Source organism: Anas acuta, chromosome 5 (genome assembly GCF_963932015.1).
Source record: "Anas acuta chromosome 5, bAnaAcu1.1, whole genome shotgun sequence".
Lineage (NCBI taxonomy): Eukaryota > Metazoa > Chordata > Aves > Anseriformes > Anatidae > Anas > Anas acuta.
This window is the reverse complement of record NC_088983.1, coordinates 25,558,004-25,584,322: the sequence shown is the minus strand read 5'-3', so window position 1 is coordinate 25,584,322 and position 26,319 is coordinate 25,558,004. Positions and strand designations below refer to the sequence as shown.

The window sequence follows — 26,319 nt, the reverse complement described above, 5'->3', positions numbered from 1 at the left end:
TTTCGAGAGGAATGATTGGTGTACCTAGCACTTACTGCTGCATCGGCAGCTCTGAATCTCAGCAACAGAGATGGCTGCCAGGGAAAGCTTCTCCTCCTAACAAAAATGCATTTTAAAACTTTCTCATTAAAATGCTACTCACTTTCCAACATTAAAAAAGAAAAGAGCTAAAGTACTTTAGTAGGAAAAAAATGGAGAATACCTATATTTTCATTTGCATAATACAAATTTGTTAATAAAAATGCTATAAAAATCTTATATCTAAACTGCCCCAAAAACATGAAAATGATGCATATTGAAAAAAAAAAAAGTCTACATATTCTAATAGGTAATAGTCTTACATCTTCATTATTTACAGTTAAAATTATGAGCAAATTTATATAGTGTAAAGCACAATTATTCCAGGAGTGAAAATATTTTATCACTGAATGCAGTACTTCAGAATAGAATTTTTGTTTGCATATTTTAGAGATTAAATACTAGAGGGATTCAAATAAAGCAGAATTACATATAAATAAACAAATGAGGATTACAGCAATCAGAAGGATTGGCATAAAAGAGACAAAGCTTTACTTTCAGATGTAACAAGTGAAGAAAATTGTTAGATGAGGTAAAGACATGCTGATTAGAGAGCAGTATAATTGTGCCATTATAAATAAATATTAAATATAGTCAATAGAAATATACTAAATAAATGTTGTCTGATTAGTTAGGTCAAGACATGAAAAAATTGATCTGGATTTTTTTCTTTTTTCCCCTTCAATTTACAACTTACAGACTTCTATTTTTAAAAGAAGGCTTTTGACCTGAAACGCTGCTGCTCATTTTCACATACATGTTTCCTACAACCTAAATAAAAATGCTTTACTTTGCATTTTACGCTGTCTGCCAGGTATTTCCTGTGAACATCCCATCTAAAATCTCTTGGTCCTAGTAACTAATGTCTGTAAAGAAAATCTTGGCAAAGCTATAGTTCTAAGCTTCACAAGCAGCCATTTTAAACAGAAAGCTGCTTTAGTTGTGTTGACAATCACATTTTAAACTGATTCCTTCCAGATGAAAAGATGCTTTTTCAAACAATGTAATAAAAGTGTAAAGTCAGCTGTTCCAAGCATATAAAAGTGATTTATCTGTTCTCTGGTCACTGTTTTTTCCCTTGATACAGTGGAATTTTTCTTTTAAGGAATAGGTTAACAATTAATCGCTACTAGAATCACAAATCATGGAGAAATAAACAATTTGCCTTTAAAAGAACCTCAACATATAACTGAAATTAATTTTGTATTTGAATGTGCATATGCTATTGTGATTATGTTTATGAAATGTTAACCATTAATGGCTAGATTTGCATAACAGACACACAGTTAATTTTGACAGCTGACTACTGACAATGTCATGATCAGATTTCAGTGCTATTACCTTTGATAAGAAAGAGTGTAGTGCATGGATTTCAGTTTCTTTTATCTACTTGCAGCTGAGCATGACAGCTTTGCATGGGGTTCAGGTTTGAGAAAACTCTGATCCTCTGTCAGGGCTAAAAGCTGTTTCTGCTCTTTTAAATACAAGTTTAAGTCCTGGCGATTCTGATGGCAGCATATACATGCCATTTTGGAACAAGAAAGTTGTGTAGGCACAGATCCCCCAGAAGCAGCATGATCCAGATGCATGACTTAACAGAATTCAGCCTCTTAATCTTAAAACACCAATGCATTAAATCTTCACTCAGAGGATATGCAGCCTCAGCTGTGACTACTGTTGGTATTCTTTTGGTTCCCCACCTAAAAGCTTTGCGCTAGCTGAGAATTTTGTTACAGCTCTGGGTAAGCCAATGAAACAGATGGGCAACACTCACAGAGTGGGGTGTGTGAGCCCTTCCCTGCTTTCCAACCCTAGATGGCTCTCTGCTCAGCATCTTGGCTGCCCGCTTTCTGCCTGGAGCCCACCTCTCCAAGTGCCGTGGGCTTGGGGCTTGGCTGTAGCCCCACAGTACGGTCCCATGCAGGGCAAAATTGCCCCTGCTGAGGCCCCAGGGACAAGCCTCTGCTTGGGAACGTCCCAGTCACAGCTGCCAAACACTGCAGCCCCTCGTGCTGAGCTGCTTTGCTGAAGCAGGAGGCATTCACGGCCATTTTCCCGGTCTACTAAATTTGGCAGTTACGTTCTTCACACTCAGAGAACATAAACATGTTCAGAAAGTACAGTGATGCAGCACAGTATAATATTTTCCATACAGTAGGCTAACAGGAGATTTTTAAAAACATGAAATTATTACTTTGATCTCTTTAAACAAAATGACTAATACGTCTGAATGCAGCAGGAACCTAAATTGGTAAAATGATAAATATTCCTGAATGTTCAAATCATAAGGAATAAAAATTAAAAGTCTGCTGCTATTTTGCTAACTAGAGTAGATAAAGATAGATTGTAAATAACCTTTAGTAGGTATCCCCTTACTACTGTAATCTTATAATGCAGTCATATAATTCCAAACTGAACCCATAGGAGCTATTGTTATAAATATAGTAATATAAAGAGTTGAATTTATGCTGCATTAGTAGAACACACAGACACCCAAGGAATCATAGCTTTCAGATTAAAACAAACTGATGGTGAAAAAATTGGAAACATAAAAAATACAACCTGAACTTTTAAAAAATACAAACCAGACACTTAACAAGCGTAAACTGGCCATTCCAGTGGCCACAGCAAACAGTAACGACTAAGGACAGATAATGTCTGGCTTGTTTATGACTAAGGTGCTTATAAGATTTACATAATTTTATTGTGTTCTGTTCTGTTCATATTGGGAAATAAATGAACATGCACTTCATCTTTAAAGCAGCTGATTCTCATAAGTGATTCCCTAAGTGTCCTTGTTTACTCTGTTGCCATATATACCAGATCAAATGTTGTAAGTAAAATGTCCTTCCATCAGTAATAAAAATGTGGTTGGCAAAATGCTGCCGATAGTTACACCAGTGCAACCTCATTGTATTTCAGAAAGCTACACACATAAAACTGGGAATAAAAGTTTTTCACATTCCAGAGCCATTTCTTATGTTTTCAAGTGTTAACATATGAAGATGGGGGTAGGGAACCTACAGTGAGGAACAGAGAATTCCTGCCTGAGTAGAATGATGAAAACCTGATGACAGTAACATCACTGTAAATGCTGCTGACTATCTGCAGACAGTGCAATCCATTGAACAGGGCACCAGTCTGGCAGTCAGGATATCTGCCTACAGGCTTAAAACTGCCACTAGCTCTGTGTATGACCTTGGACAAACCACCTCACAAAAGGGATTGCCAAAAGTCTTCAGACCCCTTCTGAATTAGGAGCTTAAATGAAAGAATGCAATTTTATGTCCAACACACATGTTCCTCAGAGCTCTGATATTAACATGTTACTGTGGGGCAAACAAATTACCCAGTATCAGTCTGCTCCATGACAAACATCTGTGTTCATATTCCTGTCTATTGCCTGGCACCTTAAACCCCAGTATCCCCATCTGCATAAATGAGATAAATGAGATAACGATACTTCTTTCTTCTGTAGAGCATTTTGAGACCTAGAGATTAAAAGAGCAGTTTTTATGTTATTTTTTTATTTTATTTTATTTTTTTTTTCCTTCTTCTCATGACTGACTAATGTTGCAAAAAGCATCCGGAGTCACTTGGGACTGTTGGCAAAACTTCACTGGATTATGAACTGGGTAAGTTTTGTCTACTAAGAGACTAAGTAAATGTATGAATATTTTACAAATAGGCATGCATATGCATGCATACATGCATTTTAAAACACTAGAAGGGATAAGAATTTCCTGACATCTTTTCTGTCTTTACTGGGACATGAGACAAAGTTTAAATATCAAATGCAGATGTTAATTTAATTAAGATATTGCAATACACATCACCTTCCCATAACTAAAGACCTCTGCTTTGTAGCCATACTTGATCTAAACCTTTGCAAGCATAGTATAAATCACAATTTTAAAGTAAATAATCAGGAAAAATCTGTCAGTTAACTTTTCTGTCCTCCTTGTCTCTAATCTTAAAAGCAGTCTTATAATAATAATTGATAATTTTAACTAGGACTCTTCCACTATTTAAATGTTATGTCTTGAAACCACAATAAACAACCAAATGAAACTGAAAATAGTAAGACCATGATATGATATTACACATAGGTCTATATAGAGTAAGGCATGGGACAAAGTTAGACTAAATGGCATCAAGAACAGCTATGCAGTATATTACTCTGCATGTATACATTGTGGATAACGAAAAAGGAACTCCTGCTAATTACCCAAAAAAATTCTGAAATTCTTTCACCATGTGGCACCAAGAGGCTGAAGTCTGCTAAGACATCTTTTTTCTTTTCTCCATAGGTTCATGAGCCCCGTTCCCCAGAAGGCCACGTGAATCCTGTCTTAGAAACCACACTAAGTACTCTTCAGAAGTGAGTGCGATGGCTGAGAAATGCCACTGTTTGCCTGTAGAGGGGCTGTAATATCAAAATCTTCATGAATGGAAGAATTGTCAAAGCAAATGGAGTCCCTCACTTCTGAAAGTAAATGTATAGATTCAACAGTTGTTATTTTAAATTATGTACTAAAAGAACTTGTGATTACCTCAGCTATATTTTTCAGGCTCATTCTCCCTGAAAATGCACAAATATTAGATTTCCTAAATTTGAGATTTCTTCTTCAAAGATATGCAAAGCAAGCATCAGGATTCAGGTATTCAAAAATTCAACTCTAAGACTCATTTTTGTCCACAAAAATTTTATAGAGATTCGCAGTTTAAGTCAACACACTGTCCTTCATAATCTCAGTTATAATTCTCATAGGGTGTTACAAAGCTTCGATAATATTTTTAGTTTCAGATGATATTATTTCACATGGGAATGTGATCTTTTTTTTCAACAGTATGTCACAAAGACACTGATAAAGCATAATGTGACCCACAGAATAATTGTACATGTGGGATAAAGAGAAGGAAAATTAGTGATATACTATATATTGCTATATATGGTCTACACAGATTCATCAGGATAGGTACAGAAAGATATTTTGGCACTGTAGTGTGTCCACGCATTGGGCACCCAGCACAACAAAGATCTGTTAGAGTGGGTCCAGAGGAGGGCCACAAAGATGATCAAGGGGCTGGAGCACCTCTCCTATGTAGAAAAGCTGAGAGAGCTAGGTCTGTTCAGCCTAAAGACGAGAAGGCTCCAGAGGAACCTCATTGCAACCTTTCAGTACTTGAAGGGGACTTATGATGGGAAGCTCAATCAGATAATGACAGGATAAGGGGGAATGGTTTTAAACTAAAAGAGAGGAGATTTAGATTAGAGGTTAGGAGGAAATTCTTCACTGTAAGGATGATGAGGCACTGGAACAGGTTGTCCAGAGAAGCTGTGGATGCCCCATCCCTGGAGGTGTTCAAGGCCAGGTTGGATGAAGCCCTGAGCGACCTGATGGCTTCCCTGCCTATGGTGGGAAAGGTCCCTTCCAACCCAAGCCATTCTATGATTCTATGGTTCTATGATTTTAGCAAGACTTGTACATTATTTGGTTGTAGGCAGACCTGTAGGGCAGACCTGTAGGGCTAGAAAAGAGACAGAACTATGTATAGGTATTGTTGAAGTATGAGTGCTAGACCCCTTTCTCAGGGTTCACATGGAAGTTACTGTTCCTGTAGTAGTGGGCAAAACGGAAAATGTGCTTTCAGTTTGCTAGATCACAGGTCTTTGAAAGTGCCAGTGCAGGTGGGTCTATATGAAGAAACTAGGTTCCCAAAGGTAGCAAATGAGCATGGGTACAAGTTCACTTCTGCTCTCCTGGTATGAAGTACTAAAAAGAAATCAAAGAGGGGTAGATAGCTATGGGAGGAAATAACATCTTAATCTACCACTTTTGCTTGCCTCAGAGCACTTAAGTCAGAGCCTAAGTCTGGTCTTTTGATACCAGAGGAATTTATGTCTCCACTAAGTGGAAATGAATCTCTGCTTCATAGCTGCTAGCTGGGAAAAGGGATTTTTGGCATGACTGACCATGTCACACTTCCCCAGTCGGCAATTTCATTGAAGAATTCATGCACAGGGTAGCCAAGTATTTGTATCTTGTATAACATTTATTTGGCAGCCTTTTGATAAGTCTCCTCAGCCCAGCTGGAGGAGCATACATCCAGCTGGGCCCCAGGAATGGGCGGTGATGACTGCTGGTGAGTGCCAGAGGCTGAAGCTTGCCTGTAGGGCTGGCAATCCTGCAAGTCTCCTTTCCTGACCTGTTGGCAATTAGAAGCAGCAGAGCATCATCTGCAGCTACCTGGGAGAGCCAGGTCTCAAGAGCACTGCTGTAGTCTTTCAGGCATTTGTCACCATGATAGACAGACAAGAAATAGAGGCAAGACAAAGGAGAGTGCTAGCAAATTCCTTAATCAATGAATGCTCACTGTTATCACATAAGCCAGGAACCCTCCAGCTTCTGCACATTTGCTGACAACTCAGCATTCATCCAGCTCTTGCTTAGCCTTGGCTGTTCTCCCATCTACTCCACCCATAGCTGACAAGTTTTGTGCAGCTTTAAAGCCTAATCCCACTAATGTATGAGTCAGGGTGCTGCTTATTAAAAGAAAGGTGTGTGGTCATACAGGCAGGCACTTATAGGTATAAGAGAATGGTATGAGAGTATGAGGCAATGCTGAGAAGAAGACAGAAATAGTTATAAAGCTTATTGGGCTTTTTTATTAGGAGGTAATTGTTCCTTCCCAAACCAAATTCAGCATTCATAATCAAATAACTCAGCAGAAGTAATGAGGTCTCAAATGATCAATGACTATTATGTTTTGTATTTTCCCAGGGCCATCTAGGTCTAAGAAAAGCTAACAACCCTTTAAACTGTAACTTTCTCAAATGTTGAGTTTCAAAACTGGAAACCAGGACACTGTTACTCTTTCTGTTTCAGGCAAGCTAAACAATGAATGAGAAAGTAACAGGCACTTGACTGGGTGCCTATCAAAAAAGCCAACTGTAAGCCAGAACATTTATTGTTAAAATTATGAGCTCATGAAAATCTAAGTTTATATGAACAAAGTTGTTTACAGACCCAAAATAACAGTATCCATCATTTTAGTGCAACTCTAAATTAAGATAGTGCAGATGGGCATAATTTCCATTCCTAATATGAGATAACACCATGTGTCTTTAATATAAATGCAACATATACATTCAGCTAGACTGTTATGCAACATGTACATTCAGCTGTTGGTTTCTGACATTTTCTATTCAAACCTAAGTCATTATCAAAGAAGTGAGTGATTACAAATGCAGTGAAAAAAAATGGCAACAATGCAAACATTGGTCAACAAACATGATCAATCCCTTAGGACCTCTAAGGACCTTTTAGGTCCTTATTTGTAGGACCTGAAAAGAATGAAAAGCTTTCTCTGTTAATGGTTGCAGGTAATCCTCTATCCAAACATTTTCCCCAATAAACATCAGATTATTTTTATGTTAGCTGTAAAGCTGTCACTCTTCAATAAACAGATATACTCCTGGTGGTTTTACCTTTGCTGTCAAAGATCTGTCAATACATACAGCATCTCGTAAGTGAAACCAGAGAAATTCAGATGCAAAGTTCCTAACAAATACTGCTAAACAAAGGTTGGTCACCACAGGAGAGGACTCACAGAGCTGCAGTCCCTGCGCAACTGGAAGTGACTGGAAGGTTCCAACGCAAGTCTGCAAAAGTCCTGAAGTAGATACTCCTAACTCCATTTAATAGACAGCTATGCCACCTCTAATGCTATGCTAGACTGACCCTTCCTTTAGTGAGTCTCAATTAAATTTTATGTTTTGTGGCTCCTGTTTTCTTGTAAGACAAGAAAAGAGTTCAAGGGATGGATCATTCTTTGAAGATTTTAATTCCCTGTGGAGAATATTTATTTCCAACTAAAGAACTCTTCAAAGTTTGGGAGGTGGGGGAGGGGAGCTTTTGTAGAGGCTTTTTATTTTTTCCTGTGTTTTTTGTTTAAGAAACTTTTATTGTTTTGTGAAGATAAAGGAGACCTCGTATTCTTTGAAAAGGACAGAATTCTATTAGTGGAAATATTTTATCTGCAATTCTCCTTATAACACAGAGAAAATCAGAGTGATGGTTAAAGAAATCCTGGCCACCATTTCCAATGAAGCAGTTTGTCATGAAATCACTAGATTGTTACTATAATGCTGCAGTAACATAAGACTGGTCAGTCTTCAGTAAGAGAGATTGCAGCAAATTAAACTTTAGGCCAATCCCCCAAATCTATTCTTCATATAACCTGAACAAGGTCAAAAAATTAAGGCTTTAGACATATCTTACCTGTCTGAACTGGGCTTAGACATTCTAGCTCACCATAGTTGCTATTATTGAAAATGTTACTACAGAAGAGCATAAGCACTATTCTCAAATGTAAATATTTTCAGGTGCAGTCCACTAGTAACATTTATTTTTCTGACATGTTCCCTTATTTCATGATTTTTTTTTGTTATCAGCTTAACGTAAAGTCACATATGGCAGTAGGCAACTCTGAGTGCTGGAGAGAGGTGCATAAATCCCTTATATAGTCAGTATAAAAAGAATTGGATCTCTCTGAAAATCAGTAAAAAGTGCTGAAGGGGATTTTATTTGGGGCTAGCCAATATGCAATAAACAAGGGACACAAAAGAATTTCTTTTACCCTTCTCCTAGTTCACACCTGAATCTGGACACCTCATATATTGTTTTTATTTGCTTGGTATCTAAATATGAAGTCCTTTCTTAGTGCTCTATTCTGCATATTTTTGTGATCACCCAAGGAGAGGTTCAAGAATTGAATTCTAAATAATTCAATTTAGGTTCAAGATTTCCACTAACTTAAAGATTTTGCAGTCATCTCTCTTGCTTCCCCCAAAGTGTCATAATCAGCTAGCTTCAGAAATGGGACAATTTGCATAGGTTGGAATAACAGACTCAAGAATTCAGAGAAGTTTGTTAGGATTAGTTGATTACTTTTGTTTATTTTTAGCCAAAGTTTAAGATTATATTGTATCTGAAATTCTCCTCCTTTTCCCCTTGTGCTTACTACTGATGACTGTTTTAATGTGACATTCTGTTTCTAACTGACAAATAAGGGGAAACATGACAACTTCCTCTCTTTGCAACTTTAGTGAAACATCTCTACAACTCTCTCTACTTTAGCAATTCAAACCACCTAGTTCTTTATCTGTGTACTTATGTAAGGTAGTTTAGCTAAATCTCTCTACAAGAAACAATATTGGTCTAGTTCATTTTCACTGCTGGCCTCTCTTATGTTTTACCAGTACAACATGTAGACACAAGAAGTCTGATCCCTGCTGCACCTCTGCTGCTTCTATATGTGGCATCTATGCCATTATATATGATCACAATTCCATTTTGGTCAATATATGGACAAAATACTGGTTGCTGTTGCATTTACAAAGTTGTTATGGAAAGCCTGCCAGCTACTCAAAACTGGCATTGACTAATTAGAGTTACTTTGATTAAAGGCTAGCTCCCAAAGAGCTCCTGTGGATAACAGGCTTAACTTTAAGCATGTGATCAGTCCCATTACATTCACCAGCTTTAACAGGACTGCACATAAAATTAAGCATGTACTTAAATGCCTCTCTGGATCAGAGCCCAAGTCCCTTAGAAGAGCTCTGGCTCAGAACAGTGTAACCTTCTAAATCCAGTTCGATTCAGGTGACTAAGAACCATAAATCCTTTTCCATATTCTGTCAAATTGAAAAGCTGTGTAATTTTACTCACACAGGTCTTAGAAACACTGCCTACCACAGCTAACTGGGAATACCAGTTCATCAGAGGTTGGAAACAAGTACTCCTCTGAACTCAGGCTCAGACTGAACTAGTTCAGAAAACAAGATATAAGAACCAAGATACTGAACTGCACTGATGTGGCCATCCCGCTCCCAGTACTGAGGCAGAGTTTGTTCAAGTATCTCTGCATAGCTGTGTATCACAGTTTTTTAAACACATCCTAATAGCAAAATTTTGTATTGTAAGCGTGAGTAATGTTAGGACTTTGCAAATTGTGCTCATTATGTAAGACTATATGTTTGCCAAATTCTGGCAATTGCAGAAAGGGTGGAATATAAAGAGGATCTAATGTCTGGAAAATAGGTGATTAAAAAAGGTCACATAAAATTGACAATTTTAAAAACATATACTCTTACCCTTCTCTCTGGAAAATAGTCCTAAAACAGTCCCCCAGGCTCTTGTAACTGGTCGGATCAGTTTTCCCTCTTTGAATTTGGAACCTAAAAAAAATACAATTTACATCACAGCATGAGAAGTTAGGGATTTTAAGTTACTTTTAACTTTCTAATTATTATATAAAAGATGTTTTAAAGGTTATTTAATGTATCTGATTCATTATTATATACTGTTCCTGATATACTTATTAACACTGTTTTCATAGAAGCTGTTAAACTAAGGAAAACTAGAGCTTTAGTAGTAATGTTTTTTTGTAGTTTATGGAATTCACAGTATAACTATCACCTTTGACATTTACACCTCTTTCTAGTTGTTTGAAAAATAAGCTGTTAACCCTGTGCCTGATCCAAAGCCCATTGAAATTAATGGGAGTCTTTGAATCAAACCCTGTTTTTGAAAATCTGAAATGGAATACTGTCATGTGTTTCACTATTAAATTAATCCACTGTGCAGTTTTGTTATTTTTATATCTGATGCAATTACAATAAAAATCAACCGGGGACATGACCAGAGATTACAGCATCATACATTTTTTTTGTAATTTATTAATAAGATGAACAATAAAACAAAGCAATGAATTCTTTTAATTCTCTTAATTAAAACCTTGTTTTCTCTATTCATATTTTGACAGTGATAAAGGTTTCAAAAGAAAGGCCTTGAAAGGAAAATAAAGATTATGATTTAAGACGGTAAACATATTATTTACAATTTCAGTATTTGTTAAACAGTAAGTTTAACAAACTATATTATTTATTCAATACCCCAGAAAGTTTATTCTACTTCTTGTATAGCATGGAGAAATTCTGAATGCCTATTTAAAAAAACAAACAACAACAAACAACAAACAAAACAAACCAAACAAAAAAACCCCACTGATATTAGCAAATTCAAACTACAAGAAGTCTCTATCAGTCAATCAATAAGTTGGATTTATCACTAAGTACAATACAAATTCTACACAGCAAAAAAAATAGTTTTAGAGAATAACTGACATAATCAAGAAACTCATAGGCCACATCTCATTAATATGCAAAGGTATAAAGGTATTTTTAACTCAGTGTTAAACAGCAGTGTTTTCTTTTTCATGAGAATTTAGTAGAAACAAACCAAGATTTCCACTGGAACAAAAGGCATTTATCCTAATGAACATCAGTATTTCCTAAACTGTGTTCTGTGCTAACACATCTAATGTTTTATTCACTTTAAGGAAAAAAAAATCCAGTGATGTAATACAATTCTTTAGGCACTTATGAAGGCAAGCCCACACCTTTTTTGAAAACAGTTAGAAGGAAACACTGAGCCCCTCCATAGTCCTAATAAAAGTAGTTCAGGCACATCTGGGATCTCTATCTGGGGTAACCTCTTTTATTAGCGGGAAAACTTGCTGCCAAGTTGGCAGAGTAGAGAATGCTATTCAATAGGCTTACATTCAAATAAGAGCTGATGCATAACATTTTGTCTGAAAAGAACCCTAGGGAAGGCTAATAGTTGAAAATGCCTCTATGCCATTGCACAAGCCCAACAGAAATATCAGCTACAGAAACTTTTACATTGAGGTAATCAAGCAATCAACATTATAATAGAAAGTAGATTCTAATCAAATCTTGATATATATAAAACTTGATTATTTATACCTCTCAGTTGAAAAACAAAAATAGTCTTTATGTTTTTTAAAGAACAACAGAAAAATTCTTTCAAAAACTCACCAGCAAATTGCTTTTTCCTCAAGTGTTTCAAAAGTAAAGCTTTCTTAACCTAAACTCTTCTTCTCAAGTTTCAAGATTTGACCCACTTGTAAACTCAGAACAAAGCATTACTGTTTCAAAACATCCTCAGAATAACGTGCCTTCCCTCTCTCTCACCTTACAAATCCTCAAGCTTATCCTACTAGCACATGTGCAAGGTTTCCAGCTATAATCCGCGCATACACAACTGTAGGTAGAACTGAGAATTAATCACAGTCTCACTGTACATCTGAACAACACAATGAAGGTATGTTACTTAATTTTGATTTACAATTACAGTCGGTCAACTTCTCATAATTATTAAATAATTAACTTAAAGTATGTCTTTGATAGTAATAATGAAAATCATAGCAAAAGACAATAATACAATAAGTAATTTCATTGTTTCAGATGAAGAGACATGAGGACAACTTCTTGTTAAAAAAAGTTAAAGTTGCATTTTTTTTTTTTTAACTTTAAAATAGATAAGATTCTAGTATTAAGTGAGTCCATTTGTAACACTGAGTCACACAAGTAACATATTCCTTCCTTTAGGGTTTTTGGATCCATTCCTTCCCTAGTAAATCTTTTTTATAGCTTTAACAGTGATCCTAAAATACATGCCAATTATGTGTTTCAACCTAGATCTGCGAATTGGGTTCTTTGATTCAGAATTGCTTGCCTTAATAAAATCATGTGTAACTTTTTAATGAACTAGCTAATTGATCACCAGAACTTGTTATAAGAAGCTCAAGGAAGAGCTGAAAAAATGTTTGGTTTTCTGGAGGCAGCAGCAGCCTGTATTGGTAATCTTAATAATCCAAAAGAGTGAAAGCATTCACTTCAGTAAACAACCTGGTCTGTTTTTAATGATTGTTTAGAGGAATGAACACAACTGGGGGATACGTAATGGCTTTCTCTGCTTCCAATCCATTTCCTTCTAAAAGCATTATAAAACCCCTGAATTTCATGCATTTTTGGAAGCTGGACGCCTGCCTTGCAAGGTATTAGCTTTGCTAGAACAAAAAGATAAATTCACCTATAAATATAATCAGGGTGTAAACTTCTAACCTAATTTATTATTTTGATGTCTGAAAAGCATCATGTGCTTTTCAGCAAACAGAGACATGTTGAATGGACAGGGAGGCAGATTGGTCACTGTATGCTCTAACACTGTAAACATTTACTGAGAGCTTGATTGCCCTAAAAATGATCATTAGATAACTTTCTTTCTTTCTTTCTTTCTTTCTCACTTTTCTGCTTCTCGGCTATCTGCTGTGGCCAAAATGCTGTGACGTGTGTTCCCACCTTGGGCCTGCTGGCAGAACCATTAAGCCATGTGTAATCTCCTCCTGCTTGGGGCCTGTTGCCTTCCCTTTCTCGCTGCTCCCACCTCCAGCTCCTAATGTCACTGGGGACCTTGCAATCTCCCTTTGGGGCCATAGCAACATCCCATGAGACTTGGTGTTTTATGCCTTCTTTGACTGAACACCACCGTGTAGTAGCTTTGTTTGATACCAAAGTGTCCTGATATTATTTTAAAAAAGAACATCAATGTCTTTCCCTGTTCAAACCAAAAGAGACATGTCTGGGATTTCAAAAAGCGGAAATCATGTCAAATAATTCGGGGTCTTGGGGTCTGTTCAAAATGCGACATCTGCATTGAAAACTATGATCTAAACCCAAGAAAATATTCTAACTTATTCACATTAATCAACATTATGATATATATATGTGTACTCTGCTGTACACAAATGTACGTATCTGTTTACAATGCCTAACTTACAGTTCTTTTGGGTTTTATAATGGCCAGTATGTTATGCTGACTTTTACAAAATCCTCATTATACAGGAAGATTTCCTGCAAAAACACCCTGTTCCAGAAGTCCTTTAAAGTCTTCTCTAACACTATCTGTATCTATAGGAGTACAAGCAGATGTGTGTGCTCTCTGATATGTATATGTGTGTATATAATATATATTTTTTTCTTTGCCTCTCTCATTTGCTGTTTTTATTTGTTCATGCTTGCTGAAGATCTCATCAAAAGTGTCCTGTGGATTTTGCCACTACAATATATATCCATGCAGTGTTTACACTCTGTTCATTGCAATGTTACCTAGCAGTCCTCCGCCTTTTATTTAATGCTCTGGGTTGAATAAAGATGTCAAATTCATGCTGAAATTCTTTTAGTTACGTTAAAATCTAAAAGGAAGAAACCACTATTTTCATATCTATGTTAAAGTAGGTAGTGAGCAGCTAATTAACAACTATATAGAACAACCCCAATGTGATGTGCAGCAGGCTCACCAAATTCTGTTATGTGGACCAGACTCACCACTGGGATTACAAAGCCCATACCCTCATTCATAAATTCCAGAATTTCTCGGTGCATTTGTACAGTACTGCTGACTAGCTCCTCAACCACAAAGCTCAGAGGGAAAGAAAAACATTGACTCAGAGAAACAGACTTTACACCATGTCACAGTGCTTCCAATAAGTGGCAGTCTTAGTTGTTTTTTCCCTCTCCTCACATCTTGTTAGGATTTCATCATATGTTCTACTCTATTTTGTATAAAGCTCCTAACATTCCCCCCATGATTTGGACCAAAGCAAATAATCTCAGTTACTGAGCTGTTCATATGATATAAAGAAGAGAGGAGAGTTATGTGGCATAACAACAAAACAAATTAAATTATCTGTGCAATGTTAAACTTAAAACAACTTTTAAACAAATACACAGCCTTCTGAAAGCTGAAAACATATATAGTTCTCCTAAAATTTCAGTAATTCCCATGATTCGAGACACACCTCTGTAGTTAGTCCTACTAGCATAACTTGATCAAGAATGTATAGCCTGAAGCTTTATATAAATATACATCATCTAATAGTTCATGTCTATAATAAAAAATAACCGCATTATAATTTAAAAAGATTTAAATTTGCTAACTTAAACATTTATTCAGGTGCTACTACTGGTGAAGGCTATCTACTGATGCTCAGATTTCATGCAAAATTTTGCACTGCAAAGCAGACATTGATAATATATTTTATTTTTTTGGCTCAAGTTCTTTGAATTGCTTACGTTTCTTACAGGATAATAACTAAATTTAGAGTATAATACTGTCACTTATTTTAACAGCAAATCATATGAGTTGTTGAAGAACTGAACCTAAGATTTCAAAACAAAAAATCTAATTATTTAAAGACAAAGATATAAATTATGCTGGTATAAGGGTCATATTTTAAGTATTATAGTATTGCTATGATGATTATTTAACTGCAAAAAAAAAAATTAATAATACTATAAAGTTGTAACATAGAGAACAGGCAAAGAACAGAACTTATTCCTGTCATTGTGTTTAGCAGATTTGCTTCCATCTAACTACAGAATTTATCATCTGTTTTCATACAATTCATATTTTACAAGTAATAAATCAGAATAATTGCTAGAGAAGTATTACAAAACTGATTTCAAAATTCATCTAAACAGAAATTTTATTTACTTTGTTGGAGTTCATGATGGGATTCGTGATTTTGTTTACCACTATGACTTTCGAAGGAACTTTTTTTTAATAATAACAATGAAAATAACTGTAAAGTTACCCTGAAAACTCAAAATTCTTTGCAGAGATGACTTTTATGTGAGTCTGAATGTCTACTATCAGGTATGAAGTTCATATAAAAAATTACCAAATACAAATTGATGAATTTTCACATTTACTGAATTATTTAGCAAATATTGCAACTCATAAATTCGTCCATTCCACACCTGACCTGTGTCTTATTGCAATCCCAATCTTCATATTGCAATCCTCTTCATATGTGATTGGTTAACCAGCAATTTTCACTTTGTCTGTTATAAAAAATTCTCAGCAACTGCTGTGAAATGCAGGTAGGGCAAAAAGAGGAAACATTGCCAGTGTATGAGTAAGACAGTAACTCCTACCTACATTTGAGTGAGTACATTCACAGTAAAAGTTAGAGGTAGATAAACAAAGGATTTAGCAATTTAGAGCAGAATTTAGATGAAACAGATTGCCTATTCTGATCAAAATTTGAATCCAGTAAGATCGTCATCAGTTGCAATCTCCCTTTAAGTTACCTAAAAGCAATTTATCAAAGCTCTCATAAAGCAATTGGTCCAAACTCTCCTTGGTTTACAAGCTTGGATCTCCTCCATTCTGTTCGATTAGGAACCTATTCTAGTAAAACTACTTGTGTTGAAGACAGCATCCATGAAACAAAAGGAATTCCCCCCAGCTTCCTGACAAGGCACCAGAAGAAAGATGTGATTATTCACTGACTTGATAGTATACTGATCAGAAAAGAGAATCATCTTTCCTGTATTTCCTATTATTTTTAAGGATGACTTTCCTCCATCTTATACTTTAGTGTTCTAGCTAAGAAGCATATAGTTCCACCAAAAATATAAGTGGGAAAAATAAAGATCACTATATATATTCCTGGAGTGTAATAACAGTAATAAAAATGTAATAATAACAGTGCATTTTAGAAATAAAAGCTGTACTTTGTCAGTTACTAATGAAGAACTATTAACTTTTCCATTATCCACATGGGACAAAACATACAGCAGCTACAATGGCAGAAAAATAAATAAATAAATAAATAAATCCTTTACATATAGTTTTAGATGAGCATTTAGCAAAAACAAACTTGGCAAGAAGCTCATAACCCAGTTACAGAACCTATGTAACTGTTTCATGAAAATCTCCTCTGGTAATTTTCTTAAAGAATAGCAAAAATAACTAGTTATAGCAGTCAAATACAAATAATTTAATGTTTTCCTGAGAAACTAAAATGGCAGAAACTAAGTTCAAACCATAAATACTTTTAATAATCTAATTCCATTGATGCATGCATGTATGTGGAGGAGAGTTCAAAGCAACAACAAAAAGTAATTTACTGAAATCTACCATTCCTTTATTCCACAGGAATGAAAGATTAAATGAAGGACAATCTTAAAAGCTGGTCAGAGAAATATCATGCAAACTGATAGCTATGATTGTGCAAACCATATGCTATTTCTAGTTATGTTGTGCAAATTTGCTTTTATTTGATGGATTAGAATATTGAGAACACTGTCAGTGCTCCGTGCTGACCAGGGAACAGAAAACACTTGTACTGTTCACCTAAGCTTGGCACTGGAAGTGCAAACATGATATGCGTCTTGGCACTGCAGGATGAAGCCTTCAGACCCAGTTTATTTCTGAATGCAATATATTATATATTCAAAGAAAATTTTGCTACCTTATTCTTACTTTCTATTCTGACATCCTGGCATGTTTCTTAGTGAGGTGAACCTATAGAAAGGGAGCAGGTGTCCTCTCTACCTATTGCACATGCACACAAGCTTTAACTTCCAGCCTCCAAGCTCTGTGTTTCTCGGTGCCAGATACAACTGTGGGTTTTCAGCTTCTACAAGGTCCCTACAAAGTACCAGCCTTTCTTCACAGTTATGGACCTGGAAACAGCACACCCTGTTATTATCCTTTAGAAGTTACTCTAATGTTCTGTCTGAAAAGCCTATCTGGAATTTCTGCTGGAGCAGGGACAGCTCTCCAGTGTTGAGGATATACAAAGGAATGTACAATTTTGTCCTCTAAACTATTTTGGTTGCCTGGATACAACTGCTATGACAACAGTGATGACCTTAGACAGATAGCTCTATCTGAAGGATCACACAATATCTTATGTGTGATCTTAAGATCTTATGAAAGTAAGATTGGCTAGGAAATGACAACTGTAAAAGGAGTAGGTAAATTTAAACACTGCCTGTGCTTTTTGTCTACATTTTCTTGTGTATAAAATGCTTAGCTATTAGTGAATCTGCAGAAACTAGAAATAGCAAAAACAGTATTTTGTTTTTAAGAGTGATGGTTTATTTCTGAAAACTCCTGTACTCTTTATTTCCTAAGTAAAAACAACTATCGCAAAATCTATGAATGTTTTTCCCCCTTATCTAAACAGGACAAATATTGAAAATGACAGCATGAGGAATAATTTTTCATTGTCAGAGATGATGGAGTTATTTTTTAAGATTTTACATATGGGTAGTTACTGATGGCCTAATACATCAACAGAAGTCTGGCTTTCATTAGTTTTGGATAGACTTGTATGTTTCTCTTCAAAATGGCTTATAGAAAAACAACAAAGTGATGAGGAATACAAATTAATGACTAGAAGAGATTTCACAAGAAGTCAGATATTAGATTATATTACATAAAGGCTCCAGCATCCAGTCCCAACTCAGGGAAAAATTAGAATGTGGTTTGGCTGATTTCTGTTTATAACATGTGCCTGATTAAAAAATGTCCAGTTCCTTATCTTAGTTGAACTGCTATTACAAAAATGTATATCCTCTCTTGACCTCTCTTTGTTGGATTAGTCAAATCCAGTAGAGCCATTCTCATGCCTTGTGCCATTACCATCAATTAATACCTTATTGAGCCTCTGCAAATCAAAGATTCTAAAAAATTTAAATGTGAATATGAAAAATTCATCTATCGGTTAATTTTGTTATGATATCAATGATACCAAATAAGATGAATGATTTTGCTGCTTATAAAAAGTAAGGTCATCCTCTATTACTTCAAAAAGATACAAAGGCAAATCTTCATGCAGCTTTGTAAAATAAAATATATCTGATAAGCCGTAGGAAAGCTTCAAATGAATAATTACTGTTGGTTATTACTAGCCAATAACTTAAATACAAATAGTAATCATTATTCAAAAATGCTTCCAGTTTAAATATTGAAATAGGAAAATGTATATCCCACAGGAAAAAGACACTTTTTTCTTCAACAATTCCAATAGATGGGGCCAAGAATATATACATATATATGTATATATATATATATATATATATTTATACAAAGCTTTGATTTGTTTCCCCTCTGGTAATCACACAGAACTTTTCTTTCTGAGTAGGCAGGAAAATTGTTGTGGCTTTCAGATGAGAAGATTTGAGGGGAGGTCTTTTTGAAGGGTTGTTCAATTCATTTCAGGACTCATTAGCATTATAAGTTCTTTGATGAGAGGAATCCCATCACAGCTTAGTGTATTCTGACATTTCTTTTTTTGGTATTAAAAAGATGTATCACCAAAAATTTTGCAAAACACAACAAAATATACATTACACTCGTTCCCTATGGTCAAAGTAGTAAAGATAACCAAAAATATCTTTTTTCCCAAAGGAAAGAAATGGTCAACTAAAGAAATCCAAACTCATTTTCAGTGGAAAATAGCCAAAATCAAATTGTGAGTTGTTGAAAGAAGTGTTAGTTTTGAGTGTCCACACAACCTCCCATGTCTGTGTTGGAAAACATTTAAAATTTGATTAAGATATTGTGGCTGAGATATTTAAAATACTGGAAAGGATATAACCTGCCTTACTCCACTGAAAAATACAGCTAAATACTCTGCATTTGAATACTCTAACTTATATGACTTTTCTTATTAAAAGACTGATGGCAAATACACATAACATGGTCAATACCTTCCAAGCATATGTTGAGTCCGTGTTAAACTTACCTTTTTTTCTTTTTACCTACAGTCTTAAAGAAGCACTACATTTTGAAATAAAACCAGTAAAATAAGGAAATTCTGAGTTAAAGACTGAAACTCAATTCTTACCCACCCAGCTGTGCTCCAATATTGCAGCTTATATGGAATTCATTATCAGGCAGTGCTTAGCGACCTTAGCAATTCTTAACATACAGTAGGGCATAACAAGGCAAGTTTAGGATGAAATTTCCTCTGAAGAGCTATGACTTGCTCTGCTGAGGTGACTTAAAATAAAACTAGTAAAATATCGGAACACTCTTGCTTTCTGTAATAGTGTTTATCTGAAATGGTACACTTCCCTCTTTGTAAAAAGAAAAATAAAAACACGATCCCATAACTTTATGGAAAGTTTGCCGTGTGTTGAAATGGTAGCTTTCCAGCATCTTTTATAGTCAACAGATATGTGTCCACACTTCCAGCAAACTTTTATCTAACAAATTAAAATATATCCCAGGAAGGGAAGAGAAAACTTTGATGCTTGAGAATACATCCTATTTACTCACAGTTTGAAAATAAAGAGGGGAGTTCTCCCAAATGTAGTGTAGTAAGTGCTACTTTGTAGGAGCAGCAACAGTGTTCCTACAGGCTTCAGTACTTTATTTTTATTTTTCAAGTAACAATTCTACTTTTAGTAGGTAACAACAGATATAATGTTAAGCAAAACTCAGAAGAGTCTTGAATACAGGTTGTATGCTGTGGTCAGAAGACTCATTTTGAATGTCCAAAACTGAATCACAGTTGCTGCAAAGCTGTCAGGATATTTATTTATTTATTTATTTTTCTGGAGACCTAACAAGCCCCTCCCAATGAGATTATTTTTCTTATTTGTAAATACATTTTGAAAACTACCAAAATTTGTCTTCAAGTATTTTATAGCCTGGTTATAAACACCAGAAAATAAGATTTAGTGCTGTAATGGAAACACTAACAGGCTCTTGACAACAGCAGTGCAAGGCTGAGCCTTTACATCACAACACACTCTCCCAGCTGAAAAAACTCACTGGTTATCCAGGATAGTGTGGAAAAAAGAGCAGCATTATGTTACGAAAGACAGTTGCTTGAAAATGGGCCTAAAGTGGTGAAAATTAAAAAGAAGGGTTTCTTTATTCCCCCCAAACCTACCTAGCTACTCCATAAAGTAATGCACAAATCATTCATTATAATGAGTCATAACAGTGATTTGTGATCTTCCAAGTTTTCATTTTATGCCCCTCTGTTTTTCCTTAAAGACAGGAGGATAGACAAAGACTGGAAACTTTGGGTCATATGGATCACAGCACCACTGCTATGTCTGGAATTTTCTTATAAATATCCTATTGCTCTGAGGTTCATAGGCCTGACTGAAACAGCAGGGACGATCTCATTTGTACTTTTATAGTTGTAGAGGGATTTGCAAGAGTTAACGCAATTTTCCATAATATTTCTTACTGACCTCAGGAATAAAGGGAGAATTCCCTTTTTAATCAGTATCTGAAACATTGTTAAGTCTAAAGAAAAACAGGACTTCTTTCAGATTTAACAAGACTTTTCCAAGTGCTGATAATTTTAAAGGTACAAAGCAGGGCAAGTTTTGAGAGAAGATTGCAGCAAAACATTTGCGGGAAGCAGGCAGTGCAGTGGTCTGGAGGATAAACTTCTCAACAGATTTTACTGTTTTACTATTTGCTTGCAGCCTTGTGCTTTTTATGTATTGTTCCAAAAAAAAAAAAAAAAAAAAGCTAAATGATTTCATGAAAATCTTTAAATCAAAGAAGGATGTGAAAGTTCTCTTAAAATTTGTCTTTGTAATACTACATGGCCTTAGAGATAAAGCAAATTGACTTATTGAATTGTTGAATGCCTACTGATAAATAAAATGGGCTTGTTGAAATATGACTGAAAACTCAGTGTTTCATATAAAACTAAAAGGTAATTATTATGTATATAATTATATTCAACATGTAGGGTTATGCCTTTGTTGGTTCATAAATTGCTATTTGCTGTTCAAGGCCAAACTGAGCAAGAGTGCAATAAATAAAAACCTAAGCATACAATATATTGGTCATGCCACTTTCCTCCATTTTATTAGCACACATGCTAGCTAATGAGGAAGCAAATACTTAGAACAAAAGTTACGCTATGCTTCTTCCAAAGACCTAGCCAGATAGTGTGTGCACTACACTGGCAGTACTTTCACCTTCTCTATTGTGGGTCTTTACTTTGGTGCAATACAGTCTGTGCACTTAAACAGGAATCTAAGGATAGCCAGGTTCCAACTTTCTCTGCTATGCATCTTGAAAGGTGCCCAGGCTAAAGCATGGGAAGGACTTAATCTACTTAAACTTTGCAGAGTACATTGGTACTGTACTTGTACTAATCTACAGCTTGTCCCACATGTGGCCTGAACCCCTCCAAGAATAAACGACTTTAAAGGTCTGCAGAAGGGAATCTCTAGTTTCATTACATGCACAGGAGAGTTTTTAGCATTTTTATGTTTCAAGACCCTCTTGAAAATGCAAATAGCCATCCTGCCTACCAGCTAACAGACACATCATTTACCCCCATTTATTAAAGGTCACAAGATGCCAACTTGTCATTGGAACTGGCAGGAGAAACCATTGTTTCACAATAAACAAACACTGCTGCTTTTGTTGCAGGAAGTTTTCACTGTGAGACTGGGCTGTGAAAAGGGCAAACAGGGAAAGTCAATTGCTGAGGAATGACTGATGGATGTATAAAGTGAAAAAAGTTATGAAAGTAGGTAGAAGGGAGAAGAGTGTGGTCCAAGAAACACTATATATATTGAGAATACGGAAAACCTTCAGGCAGTCATTGGTCAAAATATGAGCAATGTATCATTGTCTCTGCTCCTTCTATGTAATCACTAACACCTATAAGCAAGCACTGCAGTTCTGCAATTTTCCCATCAATGTCTACATTTTGTTGAATGGATAGTCATAATGTAGACATAAATGATACCTGAATTACTAAATGTAATTGATTTACAGTACTGTACTATATCAAAATGCAATGCTTAAATCCTTCATCTTCCATTAACAATAAAAGCAGTTTAGAAAATACATCAGAAACCTAAGCTTTATTTTACATGAGAAACTTTTGTAGGAATTTCTATCCTGAGCAACGAATATCACAATAAGGTATGTAGTTTATCAATATCAATATCTTGATATAATATCAAGCGGCATCTTTAATATATCTTAAAGTCTTTTTTAGGATCAAAGACACTCCCTTTGCTCACCATTGCCTTTAACATACTTCAGCAACTGCCGCTTCCCTCCCCACCTAGAGTATACATGTGCTCAAGCATAACTTTCCTAAAATATGCAGAGGAAATACGGTATGACTTGAGAAACTGATTTTCTTTGAAAGACTATGTGAAGTGAGAATAGTTTAACGTCTGCACCACTGTTACAAATTATGTCTGAAGAATGAGAGGAATGATCAGAAACCTAATGTGTTTCTAGATCTGCTCATATAATGGCCTCTAAGTAGCCTATAAGCTTCCTGCCCAGGTCAGGACTGCGTGCTAAGAAGCACTTCAGATGCTTCATTTTTTGTCATTCTGTCTCTGTCCCAGTTGCTATGACTGTGTGGAGTTTCAAATAGTATCTTGAAGAAGTTCTTCAACATAAATGATACGGCCAATCACAAACATCTATTAAATATGACTTGCTGCTTCCAGAAGTGGAAAATTTCCCTGAAAGATGAACATCAAAATACAAAGTGGCAGTGGATATTTACTGAACAAATACTGTCTAAAATGTGGGGAAAAAAATCCTAACCCTCTATCTAGATAGTATCTATCTACAAGAGTATCTAGAACTGCTGATCTAATGTTATAGACTAGTGCTATAAGTGAGGAATAACATCCTGAAAAACGCAGAGGAGAGTCAGAATATATCAGTAACAAATTCACTTGTTCTCTCTTTAGTACAGAGAACCTCTCTGCACATATAATAAAAACAAACCTCTTTCTAAGAAAATGCGAAAAACAAACCAGATACCTACCAGTATTTACACAGCTAGCTCAAGAAGCACATTCCAAAATTCTACCAAAAACCTATTCTTACTGGCAGCAACAAGCCCTCATTAGAGTGGAAACAAGAAGCTTTGAAAAAAGTCATTGTGTAAAAAAAATCCACCAAGTTGTTTCAAATATAAAATCAGAAGCTCTAGGAAGTCCAGATATGATCCTTTGAATGACTTTATACATGCATACATCCATATATATACACTCCTTGTCTTCCCTGCAATTACAAGAAATAGAAAGGATAAAGGCTTATACGAAGAAACAATGAATGTACCACTAATTCACATCTTCAAATTCTTTATTCTTCTTAGTATACACTTACATGTTACTTAGCTAAACATAAATCAATAGGTTGACATGTGCCATAGAGTTTAGATACCAATTTAACACTTACACATAAAGTTAGAGAGAGAATTATAAAATCACTTTGAATTTATTATTTCTAGAAAGAGTAGACAAAAGTCTTTGAGGATTAATTTCATGCTGTGGGTTAAATTTCACTCTCATGATAGGCCAACTATTGCCTGGGGCTCTACAGATAATGAACCTGCCAAGGGATTAGCAAGGAAACACTTGTGTTATTATAAATCGTGTACACTTCCCTTTCTAACCAACTTCATCCTTCATGACATTAACAAATTACACACTCTGTCCATGTTTTAATATAATGTGAGGCTGTGAATGACCCTGAACCAATAGTACATTAGATAAGATCTTCCAAAGGCATAAATAGCTATTAAATTTGGTTGAAAGATCCAGACCTCATGAAGTGAGAACATAAGGCATATTTTGTCAGATCTCTTCAAGAAGCAGAGAAACATTTGTATGTAAAATCTATTGAGAATATCAGCTGATGCAGTCTAAAATGACTTATAGAGAAAAGTGCATGAAATAATTAAATGTAAAACTGAAACAGGAAATTTTAGGGAGAATTAAATAGTCTAAACTAACCTATGCAAAGATGTCAATAACTTGGTATCAGTGCAAACAATGGATTTACTAAAGAGATCAAACATAATTTATCATATGCATATTATTTCTAATAATGATTTTATGCCTAAGACCAGTTAGAATGTTACTGATGTTACAAATGTTTTGTGTACTTGATCCTTCTCTCCTTTCTTTTAAAGAAAAAGTTTAAAAGAAAAGTTTTAAAGAAAAAGTTTAACTTTTTTGTGTTTACCTGTAGAAAATAGATCAGGTTCTAGCCAAAACATGTTGAGCATGCCCTGTAGTGAAACTGCATAATACTACAACGTTAAAGTAGAAATCTGGCATCATGAACTAGATCCTGAACAGTATTCACACACTACCATATAAATAAGGCAAGAAAGAAGTATAAGCTCTGAGACTTCTCCTTTGACCCAAATCAGTTCAGGACAGCATTCTCTGTTTTAGGGATGGTAGTACTACTGCCAGCAATCCCTATAGGGAGAAAGACTCTGAAAAAAATTAGTAGGATTCTATCAATATAACACACTTCTGTAGCTTTCAGAGTATTTGAACAAAACAACAGACTTTTTTTTTTTTTTTTTTTTTTTTTTTGTGCTCCCATGTTTACCCACCTCATGGAAGCCAAAGCTGCCTTTGAGACAAACCATCTCCAGAATGTGGCAGCACATCACTGCTAATCACCACAAACTAATCATCCATGTTAAAATGCTCTGAGATTTATGACGTGTGCTGGATTGTCAAAGGCATGGGCAGTCCTTTCTTTTACTCCTGTTGTCAAACAGCCTGGCCAGGATCCTCTGCTAATGTTTCTTTAAACACTCTGAGGGAACATGACCTGAGGTTGTCTCTGAACCCCAAAAGTGTGAGCTTATTATGTGGGAAAAGTGGCCAGTTTTGTCTGTTCTCTCCTACACATGCAACCAGTGAGCTCTGTTCTCCCTTGCTGTGGTTAGAGTGCTCTTCTTTGGAGAACAACATGCATCCGACTCTTCCAGCCACGATGAGTCACTCTGAGCTCTGCCAGATGACTCCAACTAGCTGCATGGCTGGTATTGTTCTGATGTGACAAAAACAGAGAAAGAGGAATTTCGCAATTGTTCTCTCACAATGCTTCAGTATCATTTTCTTCTACTGCCTAAGGAAGAGTAATAGTTGCTGCACTTACCTCGACTTTCGAACAGGACAGGAAATAATACAATTGTATTAGGAGGCAGATAAGATAGAGTAATAAATGCCTTATTTCTAAGAACTGGCCGTTCTCACTCCTTAGCATCATATAATGCTTGGCAGTTGTTCTCTTTACCTACCTGTACAGCTGAACCTGCTCTGAATCCAACACTGGGAACAGACCTTTCGTGAAAATTATTTTAAGTGAAGCACAAAACCTATTAAAGTGGCAACTGAGCATTCCTTAAAGGGGATATTTGGACAGTGTAATGAGTCTTGTGGCAGCTCAAAGAGCCCTCCATATTTTCTAGGACAGGAAGTGTTGCAGACTAGACCACTAGCATTAATGTGGCCTTTCTAGTGGGAAGACAGAAAAGTATCATTAAATTTTCCAGATGATCTTGAAGGTCTCTTCCAACCTTAATGATTCTATGATTCCACTTGGAGTGTAATTCAGTGAATGGTTCCACTAATGGCAAAGCCTGTTGCAAGACTTTCTTTTTTGCAGATGCAAATATTTATGAGGCTATGCGGTAGAGCAAAAACAAACACACACACACTGAAATTCTGCTACTAACATAGAT

At 35.7% G+C, this 26,319-nt stretch overlaps 1 protein-coding gene across 2 annotated transcripts in view; it reads right to left on the bottom strand.

Moving 5' to 3' along the window:
• Window positions 1-26,319, bottom strand: part of SLC25A21 (solute carrier family 25 member 21) — a 249,554-nt gene that overhangs the window by 56,707 nt on the left and 166,528 nt on the right. For both annotated transcript variants that reach the window (XM_068683310.1, XM_068683311.1), the window contains exon 3: window positions 10,238-10,321. In XM_068683310.1, the coding sequence (XP_068539411.1) occupies window positions 10,238-10,321 (84 nt within the window). The remainder of the gene's footprint in view (window positions 1-10,237; window positions 10,322-26,319) is intronic.